Genomic DNA, 15,425 nt, shown 5'->3' with positions numbered 1-15,425 from the left:
CTCACCCTAATGTTCATAGCACCACAATTATAATAGCCAAGTGCTGGAAGCAACCTAAGTGCCCATCAGTAAATGAGTGGATCAAAACACCGTGGTACATTTACACAACGGAATACTACACAGCAGAAAAAAAGGAGCTACTTCCCTTCACAGCAGCATGGATGGAATTGGAGAGCATTATGCTAAGCAAAATAAGCCAGGGAGTGAAAGACAAATATGATATGATCTCACCTATAATTGGAACCTAATCAGCAAAACAAATAAGCAAGAAAAATATAACCAGCAACATTGAAAGAAAAAAACAAATGGACAGTAACGAGAGGGAAGTGGGGGAAGGGGTAATGGGGAAAGGATGGGAAGGGTCAAATCAAGGCACATGTATAAAGGGCCCACGGACAAAGCCAAAGCGGGGAAGGATTGAGGGTGGGAGGTGGGGGTGGGTGGGGCAGGGGAAAGCGGTGGCGAGAAAATGAAAAGAAATGTATTTGAACAACTAAAAAATTAAAAAGACTTGATCTGGGCCTTAAAGAATAGGAAAGATTTAGCCAAGTGAGGCAAAGGGAAGAGACATCCAGAAAGAGGAAATCACGTAAAGAGACCTAGGAGCGTGAACACAGAATTTTCTGAGAACAAAAGTAGTCTAGTGTGATGGAAATAGATACAAGAGAGTGAAAGGACACAAGACCGAACACATTGCCTGGGGCTCACCTGTGTGGGCATCATAGCCATACCCTATGGTTTGACTTTAGTCTGAAGGCAAAAGGAAGTTGTCAACAATTTAGAAAGAGGCGAGGGCTATAAACAGAGCTAGGAGATAACTCTGGAGCTGGGTAGAGGAGGAAATGGAAGCCAAGAATCAGTTAAGACAGGATTGCTGTATCTAGATGATGATGATGATGATGATGATTAAAGGACTCTGAATCAGGACTATGGTTTAGACTTTTCAGATAGCATAAAGCCCTGAGCTGAGAATCGTGAATAATGACGGAAGAGCGTGTCTCCTGTATGCTGAAACCAAATCGATTAAAAACTGCTGTAGGAGCCATAGCGTGTCTCACCTGCAGTCTAGAAGGATAATTCAGAATCTGAGAAGAAATGGAAGCAGGAGACTAGCTAGAAGCTACTATGAAATTACATATTTGAGAAATTTGAGAACAAAATTAAGCAGTGGAATGACCCATGGCTCTGAGCTCCAGGCCACTACTGTGTCAGAAGCAGGAACAATGGGGACACACAAGGGCAACTCCTCCACTTGCCCGGCGCTCTGTTCCTTGGTGGCCAATGGCGGGACCCTGGACTGGTCGATCCTGGTCATTGGAAAGGGCTCTCAGACCACCTTGGAAGCCAAATGAATGCCTCCATGGAAAAGAGAAAGGTTATGGATCCATTTGTTGCTTTGCAAATTTAGTGTCCTCCTGTGATCTGAAAAAGAATGCCAAGAACCCTGAAGTTCTGGCGCCCATACACAAGGCCTGAGTAGTATGACTTGTCATGGATTTGTTTCCCTTAGGGCCAACTCTGTGACATGGAATCCACACAAGATGATGGGCGTCCCTTTGCAGTGCTCTGCTCTCCTGGTGAGGGAGGAGGTACGTCTTTCCTGACTGGTGGCCCAGTCCCTCTGTGGGGTTTGATAGAATAAAGTGTGTGTCGTGACACAATCAGAATACGGCATGATTTCACAGGCTGCAAGTGAGCTCCATCCAGAAAGGGGAAATTATTAATGAGGATAATGGTGAGGCCCTGCCCTTATGTCCTAATATAGCCTGGTTACGATTTGATTAGACCAGACAGTCGTGTGTCACATATGACTAGATTGTTCTACTTGTGAAAAAGCATAGGACATTAGGCTGTAATCTATGGGGTCAACGATGGGTCAAGAGAGAATTACTATTCACAAACCATTAATGGGATGAAAGAGTGGAGTTTCAGGATGAGGGAGGTTGCAGTCCCCCATGTCATCTGGTTGAACCACACCTGGCGTGGTTTGCTTAGGTGGGTGCCAAATAGTATATGGGACCCCATCAAGCTAGAGCTTGAACAGTGGAGAACACTTGGTAAGCATGTAAGAAAAGGGGCTCAAAGAACTAAGGATGCTTAGTCTAGAAATGTAGGGAGAGAGGGAAGGATGGAGGGAGAGAGGGAGAGTGGAAAGGACAGCAGTTTTTACAGTTTAAATGACTCAAGTGGAAGAGATTTCATTTTTTTCTTGAGGTTTCAGGGAACTGGGTTAGTAACACTGGGAGGTACAGATGTGATGGCAAAATTAGAATACACCATATCTTTAGGTTTGAGCTGGGGTCAGCAGGAGGAACACTTTTCTAAAAATTAAGCTGCCCAAAAAGTAATAAATGCCTTATATAGATATAAATTCCTCATCAGGGGAGGTGACTGAATGAAGATTGCACAATCACTCATTAGTAAGAGGATAAAAAGGATTCCCTCATTGGGAAGGAATAGATTAATAGTTGCAGAATCTCTTCCAAACCTCTGATGCTCTGACAGCATTTCCCTTATTGGGAACCAAAGAATAATGCCATTCTATATCTTATATTACATATTCTGTATCTTGTATTAAGTATTCTTTGGTAAGAGAATTCTCAGTTTTAAAAAACGCTTGTGATACATTGGACTAGAGAGTTAAAAAAATAAGTTTAATTATTTCTGGGCATATCAGAGCCTTCGATATGCTCATAAATATTGCAAATATCTGAAAAGAAGACATTTATGATATAGAATATCCTAAATTTATCTGACAGTGGAAATCTCTTTTACAGCATCTATTTTACAGCACAGCACCTATCCATGTATATATTTAACAGGGTTTGGGACATAACGGTTTATAACTTTTTAATGGCCCAGAACCAGGATAGTATGTTACCAAGGTCCTTTATGTGAAAAACAACACCTCTTTTACTTATCCTTTTGCACAACGAGACTATGCTCTCCAACCTTTTAGAGGTCACATGCTTTGAGTGGCTTTTCCTCTCCCAATAGAATCTGGACTGATCTGTCTACCATCCCGCAGTGCTCCCTTAGGATTGAGGGCACCTATTTGGGAGTTTCCTGGGCTGGGCAAGGTTGGTGCCAAGTTTCTGTGACTGCAAGACAAAATAGAAGCACCTGCAGCAATTTTTTACTTTATTGATCAAGTGAATTTTCTTTGTCAAATTCTATATCTTTCTACTTCCCTATTTCAATTAGATTGTGTAACTTCCTTTAGTCTCAAAAAATAACAATGAATTCCACTGAATATGAAGCCTAAACTACAAAGCTGAACCCTAGTTAAAATCTTAGATGCACTGCATTTTCTTTTAGTTTGGATAATTTTTTTTAAACAGTTCTCACTGCTCACTTCAACTAAATGATCATATTTTAGTCTTTTCTTCTCTGGTCATAAGTCACAAGAGAAGAAAATGCCAAAGCTTCTGTAAAATCACAATTATGCTGTAGATAATGCAAGAATCAAGGGATCCCTGTGGTTCATGACAAATTGCCATGTGGTGGGGTTTCTTTACAGGGAGACTGGCAGTGCTATTTTAGTCAGAGAGTATGATTCATTCGCCGTCCTTTGGACAAGTTCAGTCACTTTGCCACCCATTTACATGGTGAGCCTGTGGACCATTAATGGTCACCAACGATGACACTGTCCACTGCCACTCCCATAAGCAAACAGAGTGTGAAAATGCAGTACAGGCACTCTAACCGCTCGAGAAAAGAATGTGACATTTGAAATATTGGTATTCAAGACTTCTCAAAGTAGCAGTGTCTTTATTTTTTTAGATTTCAGCATATAAAAATGATAGCAGTAAACTATCTTAAAAGCTATGACTCCCAAAGAGAACCCAACTTAAAAGGCTAAATGATAAAGTACTTGAAGTAAATATGAATGAAGCCCTAGAAGAATCACACTAACAATACTTTACAGAACCAAAGAGTTTCTAAAATATTGTAATTACAACAAAACCAGAACATCAGGATGTTCCCCCAAAGAATAGACGTTACACTCTGTGATTTCTTTTTTCTTACAAATGCCTCCTCCGATTGAACTCTGGTAAAATCTGACCCTGAGCCATTTATCCCACAGAGTCGACCTGTCACAGCCCATCCTGTCCAGAGATTGGTCCCATGTTTTTTCATTTGCGTCTTACTCTTTTCCTTCTCTACACTAGTCAATATTTCTTTTATTTTTTCTTAATGATTCCCATCCCAATGTAAATCTAATAGAACACCTGAGAAAGTCGATACAGTTCCTAAGTTTTTTCTTCCCTTCTAGGGACTGATGCAGAGTTGCAACCAGATGCACGCCTCCTACCTCTTCCAACAAGATAAACACTACGACCTGTCCTACGACACTGGGGACAAGGCCTTACAGTGTGGGCGCCATGTTGACGTCTTTAAGTTATGGCTAATGTGGAGAGCAAAGGTGAGCACATGTAGATCTATTGAATGTCAGCTAAATGCACATACTAAGGCTCTGGTGAGCCTTAGTCTGACATGTTAATAATTGGTTTCCAAATTGAAAATTACTAACCCAAGATTAAGTTTGTTTAATCCTGTATCTACATATCGTCATTTTACCATGGACAATAATATAATAAAATCCATTTTATTTCTTTCTCTTAAGCCAATTTGCTCTAAATGTTCACTCATCTAGAAAACAAATCCATGTTGCCTTGTATGGCAGAACATCTGGTATTTAAGAAGTGTTTCGTTGTTGTTTTTGTCCCCCAACTCTTGCTGTTTACCCACTGATTGATCACTGGGCAGATTAACACAATCTAAAAGCATATGTTTGGAGAACACAAAAGGAAAATAAAAAACCCATCATGATAGCCTGTTTTTAACATTTCAAAGGGGCAACATCTAGTTATAAAAACTCCAGAAGTACCTAGTGACCCCCTTTGCACAGTTTCTCTGCTGACCTCAGAATTGAACTGCAACGATCATTCCTCCCTTTGAAGCACAAACTCTGTAGCTAATGGTGCGCAGTGCTGGCTGGACCTGACGGTAGCCTTCAAGGAGTGTAAGTGTATGTTTAAGTGCAAGTGAGCCGGAAAGGCTGAAGGTTTTATTTTTTTATCTTGACCAGACTCTGAACCTAAATGTCACAAATTGGGGACTTCCTACCTGGTTTCACTTATCTCCCACAGGAGGCAATGACCAGAGCCAGCTGATATGCTACAAAAACCCAGCTGCCAAAAGAGGAAAACATGGAAAATGAAAAGGGAAAGGGAGCAATTAGGATGTTGTTATGCCCTGAGGTCCTATATGGGGCGGGGAGGTGGGGGTGTCCCACCAAGGTGGCTCCAAGCTTTTTAAGTAGCCAACACAAACATGTGACAGGTTTAATCCCACAGGAACAGGCTGATCACCTGGTCAGCAGGGGTGGGACACACCGAGTTGAGACCACAGCTTGTATAGTCCGCGGTGATTTTATGGACTCTTCTTTAAAGCCCTCCTGGAAAAAAGGCAAGTTAAATGGAAAGAAGTTATATACAGAAATAATTCTCAGGTGGTCTCCAGAGATGACTGGACTTCATAGTCTCCAGGCAAGCCTCCATAACAGCATTTACGCTAGCTGAATTTTCTCTCAGTGTTGCTAAGTATTGGGCTGCTACCTGGCATGAGGGTCCAGGTAAGTGGTTGCCCCATAATGTTGTATGTGGGTGAGCTCCCATCCGTGGAGCTGGGCAGGGGACCTCTTTCTGTTTTGAAAGCTGAAAGCCTGACAAGGACACATATCTGATCCTCATCACTCAAAATGAGACTCTTTCGGATGGCAATAATACCTTCACTGAAGATAAGTAAATGAATCAAGAATATGAATTACTGGTGTACCCTCAAGCTATTTAAAAGGAGAGGGCTTTTCATTTCATCAATTGGTGGGAATTAGAAAATATCAGCTAGTAAGCTGAGGAAAGAATGATCTCTAAATGTTGTCCAGTACCATGCTTTTTGTTTCCTTTTCCTGTGGTGTTTTTATTAAGGTGTTGATCATTAGCCATGTTTACACAAAAACGTTTCTCTCATGGTTCATCAATTCCTGCTGCTCCTTTTCCATCTGAAGCCTCCTTACCAGCATGGTGCAGCCGGTTGGTTCTTAGAGAAATAACGTGGAGGACATCAGGTGTGAATTAAACAGCAGGAACAAATGAAGCTTGAAATAAAGGCAAAGGATCCAGTTTCTAAAATGCTGAGAGGAAGACATCAGGAGTGGATAAAAACAGAGAATACAGAACAATCACAGCAGCTACGTAACTATGGACACAAATCTCTTCATTCCTTGTGCAAAACCTTAAGTATCTAGACATCTAAAAAGCAAAAACTCCCATTTGGCTTTCAACTTAAAGGTGCATTTTTTTTGGGGGTTTTTTTGTTTTTTGTTTTTTGGGGGTTTTTTGCAAAATGAACTGATAATGATTATTAAAGTAGTAAGTGTAGTCCTACACTCTGGATCCAGGGTGAGGATAATTACCTTCTCATATCAAAAGCTGTTAGTAACACCAGCCAGGGAAGGAGCGGGCATCTCTCCCAAGAAGAACTGTGGAAGAGTGAGCCACGGTGTTCTACTTTACACGCCCTCGTGCTCTCAGGAATGAGAAAACAACCTGAAAAAACAATAATTAGTAAGTCCTCTGGTATCAGACATGCCTGGAGAGTGCAGCGTTCAAGTGAATCCACATTTTCTGCCAGGATAAACTACATGAAAAATAGTACTCTAAGTATAGATTACTATTCCTTAATCTGTTAATGACTAATGAAGCTAAGTGCACGGATGACAACCATCCGGTTAAGTTTGAGATAACTTGATTAGAGCAAATTTATCATCCCCTCCCCCCAAAAAAAGCCTCCTGAAACAGGATGCTGGGAGGCATTCTAGTTGCGTGGTGACGTGGAATCCTGTCGTGAGCAAAGGCAGTGTGCCTGCCCTCAACTCTGTTCTTATTGCACAGACCTTTCCTTTCGTCTGCCTTTTTCTAGCACTTGATGATTATTTTCCATCTTGACAGATTTCTTCAATGGTAAAAAATTGGGTGGTAGAAAAAAATCCTTAAAATTAGTCCCCCTTTTTTGCAGGGAAGGCTTAGTATGGAACTAATGAATTTTCACAGTAAGTCTCTAGGTTCATATCTTTCCTTCCAGTTTTCTGTGATTGGCCTCCTTAACTTAAACAGAGATAATAGAGGGACTGGCAAACAGCTGGGGACAAAACAATAACAGGAGAAAACTATTAATGGGACATTGATGACTAATGGCATCCTTTGCTGAGTGACTGAATGTTCACTTTCTCTCTAAAATATAAATTTATTTTAATAAGCCAATATGGAGCAGCTGTTATTGTGCCTGGTGCTGAATGGGATAAGGAACTATAATTTTCCAGACAGGATAAGATAAACACACAGAAAACCCTCATTTGAGACAGAATACGAGTGGTCACAAAAGGAACACAGATGCACTTTGAGAAGTTAAAGGATGGAGAGCTTTTTCCAAGTTTGAGAGTCAAGCATGATTTATCAAGAGATGACCTTCAAGATGGGCCTTGAACATGACAGGTAGAATAATAAGATATCTATTCCTGGAAGAAGGCCTAGCGGGGGCTAAAGTGCATAATACTCTGAGCCTAGTGAAAAGTCTAGGTGACAGAAGAGTAAATAGGGAGGCCTTGTCCAGATGACAGCAGTAAAAATGGAGGTAGCAGCAAGAGGTTCAGGCATTATTTCAGAAGCAGCAGCTCTGGGGCCCAAGAGCTTTCAGGTTTTAAGAAGCAGAGAACCACGAGCAGCACTCAGATGTCAGGCCCCTCGGTGTCACTGAGGCCATGGCTTAGTGGGAGACTGAGATCACTGAGGAGGGTAACACAAACCATGTTCATCTGCCCGAAATGCTGATTCAGGAGCCTAGGGTGGGCCTGAGAATCTACATTTTTAACACAATTAATCTGGTTCTGATACAGATGGTTTTTCAGAAGGTACTTTGTGAAAATACTACCCCAGGCATTATTAGTTACACTGCCATTCATTCATCCATTTATTCAAAAATACGCATTGAGCACCTAGTATGTGCCCAGCACTGCTGGTGTGAGTGATACAACAATGACCAAAAGGACCATAAACCTGTGCCCTTGTGGAGTATGTTTCCACCAGGTCAGTCTAAATCAATCCTAAATGTGGGCAATGAAGGAAAAAATCAAACCATCTTTCCCCAAAGCACCCTCAGCATAACCCTGACGCTGGGATGAGGCCTTTCCCTTAGGAAAACCCATCTGAGTCTCCAGCATCCTTCGGTGACTCAGGTCACCATGACACGATGCCTGACAAAGTCTTATGTGCCTTAGTCATTCTCACAATATGAGCTGAGTGGCGCATGATAAGCTACTCAACAACAGTTTGATGAATAAATGATTTTTAGAAAATGTCCTAAATAAGCATTCAAAACCTTAAAAAGAAAATACAGATCTTATTTCCATAAATATGCACCATGAAAGGAGGGACCCCAGGCATCTTGGGACACACTAGAGTTTCCTCTGTCACCCCCCTTATACCTGTTAAGCCATCGACTAAAGGGGCAGTCAGGCTCCTGCTCATCTGCGCAGTGAAGTCCTAGACTAGGAAAGGCCAGAGGACCCCCACTCTGGTCTGGGGCGATCCCACTCCCTTTGCAGTACAATCGAACTCATTTTCCAAGCATTCATTTTACCTTACTGTGTCTTTGTATGGGAAATCACACGGGCACCATTATTCACATGTGACCAGAGAGATTAGCCAAGGACATATGCTGGACAGGGTCAGAGTTATACTGGTCCTGGCCCTATCCTGGATCAGGCACACGCAAGTTTAACTTGAGCCCTAGACTGGTCAAAAGGATCCAGTTTGGAAAACAATTAACCTCTCTCCCTCCTACCCAGGGTCCATCCCAAGTGGACCCAAACTTCCAGGTCAGCCCCAACCAATCCTAATTTCTTTGGCACCCACAGCTTCATGGAGGGCATGGTGTAGGTGCTGGCATGAGCACTCGGGTGTCATTCCTTCCTTTCTTGTCATTCCAGTCCTTCTTTGGGCTCATCAGTAACCAGTCATCCTCCTTGGAGCAATCAGTGAGGGCAGCAATCTCCAAAGAAAGAGATTTCTAAACCCATAAGATTTTTTAAATTCAGCTTGTTCTTAAATATGCACCAGATATTGAATGTCACTGGTCATGCTGGATCCCCCTTTTTGCTGGGATGACCAGGCTGTGTGTAACCAGGAAAGTGGACTCACCTGTCTCCACTACAATCGCTTGCTCTAGTGTCCATGTTGGATTAGTCACTGATAGACCAGGTCTGAGAGCTCCTGGAATGAGCCTTAGCTCTTCTTCTAAGCTGCCCATTAGCATGCCGCAAACACTGCAGGAAAGCCATTTTGAGGGTTCCCTAGTATGGCATGACATCAGTTAAACAGTTCACCTAAGGGTGCTGTGTTGTTTTTCACAAGTCCAGCCCCTGGGCTTCCAGAGCCAGAAGCCAGAAGATCTCTGTGATAATGTTCAACCGTTATACACATATCAGTCATTTATCCCCAGAGGAGAAATCTAAAGAGCTTTGTAGAGTGATAGGCTAACAAAGCATCTGTGTGCCCCTTGATATTCATTCATTTGTATTTTCAACAAATAATCTCTGAGACCTACTGTTTGTTCTATGATGGGGGTATATTTGGTGAACAAAAGTAGGGTCTGGAAATGACAAATTTACATGATGGGCAGAGGCTGAGCAGACTTCCTGCGGTGGGGTTGGGGTCTTGATGCTTCTTATCCACAGGAAGAGAATAGCCCAGCCCCTCCTGTCATTAATGACTTCCATAATTACCCCTATAAATGGCTGAGGCAAATTTTCCCCTTGAGTAATCAAAATAATTGCCTGGGGAGTGGAGGCTCTGAGAAGAAAAGGAATGTCTATGGAGAGCAGTAATGAAAGACGTGAAAGGAAACAAAAACACCTGAGGGGGAGAGGAATAAAGGAGAAATAATTGACAGAGAAGCTTCTAGAAACACTGTCATATGTTAGGGAAGTGCTGGAGCAGAGCGGAGACAAAAGGGCAGAGAGACCCTCTGTCTCAAGGGATCACTTGCCCCTTGTCTCAGCCCGGGTGTTCACTCATTTTTCTCAGCCTGCCTGACGCTCTTTCTTCTTCTCTTGCTTAGGGGACTACTGGGTTTGAAGCACACATTGACAAGTGCTTGGAGCTGGCGGAGTATTTATACAATATCATAAAAAACAGAGAAGGATATGAAATGGTGTACGATGGAAAGGTATGTCTTCTCATTTCTACCCTCCCAAAATGTTTAGACAATTGCCATTCTTATCCCTGCTATTTTTAATGTCAATAATGTACTGTCCAGGTAAGCAGACCATTGGAAAGGAGAAGCAGGGCTGATGAGGTAGCTATTCTGATCTGGAGTAAAAATCACACTCACAAAAAATAACACTGTATAATGTTGTGAGAGTTGGCTATTTCAGAGGTGATTACAGATTTAAATGTAGGAATTGTATTCAGAAGCTACAGAATAAATATATTAGAAATGTCCTTGGAATTTTCAAAAGTGCCATTTTGGGCTGAGTATGAATCTTACTTTCCTCTTTGTAGCCTCAGCATACAAATGTCTGCTTCTGGTATGTCCCTCCAAGTTTGCGTGTTCTGGAAGACAAGGAAGAGAGAATGAACCGCCTCTCAAAGGTAAGTGGCACAAGCTCCTCTCATATGGATGTTGGTGGGTATGTTGGGCCTTTCACATATGTATCATCTGTATGGCCTCTCCGTAGGTCTTTAGGAGAAATGCATCCTTTGTCTTGGTGCATAGACCCACTCCTGCAGAGCCAGGACATACAAAGCTGGTATATCCAGACTTTTAACAACAGTACTTGCTCCTTTTTTCTGAGAGTGAGTTTATGACATCTTACAATAAGCAATTAGGTGATAACATGTATTGGCATTCACCACAGAGCAAGAACCCTTGCTGGCATTGACTGACCTGCCAAGTGAAACTGGTGCTAAGTTACAAGCATGGAAGAGACTTCAGACACCAGAAATAATTAGAAAATAAAGCTGCTGCAGATGCCCTTGAGATGCCAAGGTCAAGGCTGCCCTGTGGGGTCTTTAGGGCTGTGGTGACTCCCAGAAGGTAACAGTGCAGGGAGCAGTAATAGTAATGACTGCTGCTTAGTGTGTGGTATGTCCCTGGCTCGGCTTTGGTCTAGCGTTACATCACTTCACTCTCACAGCCACCGACCTCGGGAAGCACTGTTGTCTCTCTGTTCCACTGTTGGGGAACCTGAAGCACAGGGAGAAAAGTCTCTTTCCCAAAATCACACCCAAGTCTGACCCCAGAGCCTGAGCACTTATGCTGTAAATTCTACTGCAGCCAGTAAGACCCCCTTTCTTTTCTCCTCTCCTGCCCCCATGCTCACACCCAAGTGAAATCTGGTTTATTTTGCATGCCAAAAAGAGCCTCGATGGGAGGTAAATGCAAGGGCCCGTCTTCCAAGTGCTGGAGGAATGAGAAACTAGGTATGATCATGTGTATTGGGATCTAAAAGGGCTGGCTATTGGCTGTTTGGCTGGCTGGCTGATGGACTGGCTGGTTGATTAATTGGTTGGTTGACTGGTTGCTTGGTTTTCCACTTTCCACAAAGGAGAGGACCTCCTGCAGTCACGGCCCAGAGCAGGGAAGGCCCTCTCCCCGCTCTGCTAAGGAGCCAGGGCTGCCTCACTGACCTTCTGGAACACTTTATTTTCTTCCATGTCAACTGGAGAACAGGATTTTTTGTGGGCTTTAAAACCTCCAGAAAAGCTTATAAATGTTAACACCTGCCCACAAGGGCCTAGACAGGATAAAACTTACACATAGTTAAGGTCTTTAAATCAAGCCTCCCAATTACAGCATTGGTTCACATCCCTGGCTACACATTAGAACTGTCCCAAAGCTTTATTAAAAATACTAATGATTAGGTGTACATCAAGATTTTCTTCCAATTTATTCTGAATGGGCTTGGGGATAGTTCTAAAAGCTCTCCAGGTAAAACCCAGGCTGAGAGGCCAGTGACCTAGAGGAAAAATGGAAGAAAGCTTCCAGAGCAGAGACCCATGGGAGCGTGTGTCTGGAGTGGAAGGGGTTGTGGTCATGTTTGCAGCTTTAGAGGAGTTGGTTCATACCAGGAAATCAAGCCCAAGGGCATAAAGGAAGGAGGGTGGGGATCGCATTGGAGAAAATGATAGGTTCTGGCAAAAAAAAAAAAAGAAAGAAAAGAAAAGTTGAGGGGCCCACTATCTGAGAGGAAAAAAAATTTATTTTTTATGGAAGTTTTATGATGGCTTCTCCATGGTATATATTATCTTAAGAATAACTAATTTCATTTAACAAGCTAGTCAGAAATTAGATATTTTCATTGTTATTGGATTTCACTTTCTTAATTCTCTGGCCAGACAGAGAATACATGGAGTAGTTTGGCTGATTCCATTTGTTGATTCATTGTTGCTGGGCTGAGCAACAGGGCAAGATGGGCATACAAAACAGGAAGGGTTTTTCATCATTTTCTGAGTGAAAGTCAACTCTGAGTTCTCCCAGTTAAACAGAGCTCTCTTCAAATACCTCTTAGATTTTAGCCACTCACATAAACTGTGATGGGGATGGAGATTATTTCTTGGGGACAGCCATTACAATATTAGTAAATTGTTTTCATACTGTTGGTAAATCAAATGTGAAAGTCCCCAGGGATTGCAAAATGAATTCTCTTAATTTTTTCATCTCCTGTGACTGTTTTCCTGACTGTACTAGAGAGAACTCAGCAATTCAGAATTGGAAATCAAAATAGAACCACATAAAATATCAAGGTTAAGTTTTGCTTATTTATGTCAATGATTTTCAGAGTCCCAGAAAAGATTTTTATTAAGTATGAAGCCCTTAAACTATAATGTCCAGGGACCAGTAAAATCTTCACACACAGACACACACACACACACAATCCCAGAGGAAAAAGAGCTGAGGTGAAAAAAAATTGTCTGCCCTGTCCAATGTGGTAGTAATAGCCACATGTAACTATTTAAATTTAAATCAATTTAATTCTGGTTGAATTTTTCAGTCACACTAGCCACATGTCAAGTGCTCAGTTTGTGACCAGTGGCTCTTACCCTGGGTGTTTCAGGTAGAGAACATCTACATCATTATATGAAGTTCTCTTGGTCAGTGCTGATATAGACCCAAAGTGGGAAGAAATGTGGAGTCTTCTGTGTGGTGTGTTGCAAATAAGAGAATTAAGTTAAGTTACTCGGCTTAGTATACAGTAAGCACTCAAAAATGCTGCACTAAAGTGGTGTTTGCATCTTCCAAAATAGGGAAGGGAAACAACTCTTAGGAAACCTACTAGTGAATCAGTGGTCTTTTCTCAGTCCACACGCTGGCTTAGGGATGGATATCTAGGTAATGACCAATTATTACCAAAACGGGCATAGTGACAGCTTCATGAGGGAGGTAAAGATGACAGCCTGGTTGGTGCATTTCCTTCTGCCCAATCTGGACTATGACTGTGAAGGTGGCATATTGTAGGTAAGTCAGCGTGGACACGAGCACATGCCTTAGACATAGGCAAGGGGGAGCAGGTAGACTCCATATGCAGGAAGTTCTCAGATAAGAATCCAAAGGCAGTATATTGATCACCCTATTAACGTTTCCTGTTCTTTTTCATCCTCATCTTCTTTATTTTAGTTTTCATTATATTTGATCATTATCTGCATCTCTTCCATTAGCTTTTATAGTCCTATACTGATTGGTGGACTTTCAGAGTTCAACTATGGATTTAAAAGTACATTTATAAAGAAGTACTTTGGCCTCATATTTGATGTGACTCTATGTTATTAAATGGAGTAGGGAATTGAAATTTGTGAACTTTTAATGATAATGAGAATTATCATTATCTTGTAATGATAAGATGTCTTATTTATAGTTATTCTATTTCAGTTTTCAAAATTTCACTCATGCTTCCAGGATTTCAAAACAAAAAGGTTTTGTAATACACAGCAAGAAATACATTTCTGTGATAGCTTGTGAGAATGTTTTATGACACCTTAATGTGAGCTCTCTTTGCAAGAAAAAATATGTGGATTCAAATTCTGAAGGAGTCCCCTGGGTATTGTTTTCTAACAGAAGGAAAAAGCTAATGGCACAAGGAAAAAAAAACAATACCCTAAAAAATGATACCCTTAGGGCAGCTCCAAAGAGCTCTTGCTGATTAGGCCCTTAGTGAATTCTTCAACAAGCAGCTTCTCTTTTTCTTAACTGACTTTCTTTGTTTAGCAAACCCAAGAATGTCACACACCCCTCAAAAAAATTCTAGAAATAAGTGAAAACTATACACATTCATCAGAATAGTTAGAATTTTATTTTCCTTCTCAAGTTGCAATTAGTGATTATGAAATGAAGTAGATGTTCCATGTTCCTGCTAATTTTAGTTCTTCAGCATTTTCTGGAAACAATCAAAAGTCATATGTATTTAGACAGCTGTGATTTCTGCCAACCCTGCTAGCTTCAGGAACAGGAGGGAGTTGATCTTGCTTTATGGCGAAGTCTGTTTGGGAGAATGGCTGTTACCATTAATCTTTTGACATTTGATTTGCATTTATATGAAAAGTTAGAGGTGATTGTTCTTAATAATTAGTGCCATTCATATGTCTTTCTTTTTTTATTGAATTTATTGGGGCAATATTGGTTCACAAAATCATACAGGTTTCAAGTATACAACTCAACAAAACATCATCTGCACACATTCCAGTATGTTTTTCTTATATTGCCCATGAAAACCCATAAATCAGGGTTTAATTTATTGAGTAAAGCATAGTTATCATTTTATCAGTTTTAAAGAGCAAGCATAATTTGTTACACAGGTAAAACGAAGGACTAATCATGTGATTGTTCCTTAAGTTCCTGCAGATAACATGGATTTGGAATTCCTTTTCTAATTTGGGGTTTCTCTTCCCAGGAATGCATCGACTTACCCTGCCTCCTAGCACAAAGTGCTGAATTTCATGTCCTTAGGCTGTACTATAAAACAGGGGTGTCCAACTTTTTGGCATTTCTGGGCCACACTGGAAGAAAAAGAGTTGTCTTGGCCGCACATTAAATACATTGTGACATGTAATCACAAAAAAATCTCATGATGTTTTAAGTAAACTTACAATTTTGTGTTGGGCCATAATCAGCCATCCTGAGCGGCATGCAACCTGTGGGCCACAGTTGGACACCCCTGTTAGTAGTTCTGTTTTCAGAACTTGATCCCAGACTTGAGATACTTAAATTCTTACATATATTTATTCCCTGTGATGAGCCCAGTGCTCTAGATATATTCTTAATCCTTTGGGTGAAAGAAGGATCAACCCTATAGTAACATTCCTCTTTAT

The 15,425-nt window shown here is 41.4% G+C and overlaps 1 protein-coding gene across 1 annotated transcript in view; it reads left to right on the top strand.

Annotated features, from left to right (window-relative positions):
• The window catches only part of GAD2 (glutamate decarboxylase 2), a 78,033-nt gene that overhangs the window by 55,231 nt on the left and 7,377 nt on the right, over positions 1-15,425 (top strand). The window contains exons 12-15 of the mRNA XM_054592519.1: positions 1,511-1,589; positions 4,277-4,426; positions 10,180-10,287; positions 10,623-10,712. Of these exons, the coding sequence (XP_054448494.1) occupies positions 1,511-1,589; positions 4,277-4,426; positions 10,180-10,287; positions 10,623-10,712 (427 nt within the window). The remainder of the gene's footprint in view (positions 1-1,510; positions 1,590-4,276; positions 4,427-10,179; positions 10,288-10,622; positions 10,713-15,425) is intronic.

Source organism: Pteronotus mesoamericanus, unplaced genomic scaffold (assembly GCF_021234165.1).
Source record: "Pteronotus mesoamericanus isolate MK-2021 breed Mesoamerican mustached bat unplaced genomic scaffold, CSHL_Meso_final contig_130, whole genome shotgun sequence".
Lineage (NCBI taxonomy): Eukaryota > Metazoa > Chordata > Mammalia > Chiroptera > Mormoopidae > Pteronotus > Pteronotus mesoamericanus.
The sequence above is the reverse complement of the archived record's forward strand: the minus strand, read 5'-3'. Positions and strand labels throughout refer to the sequence as shown.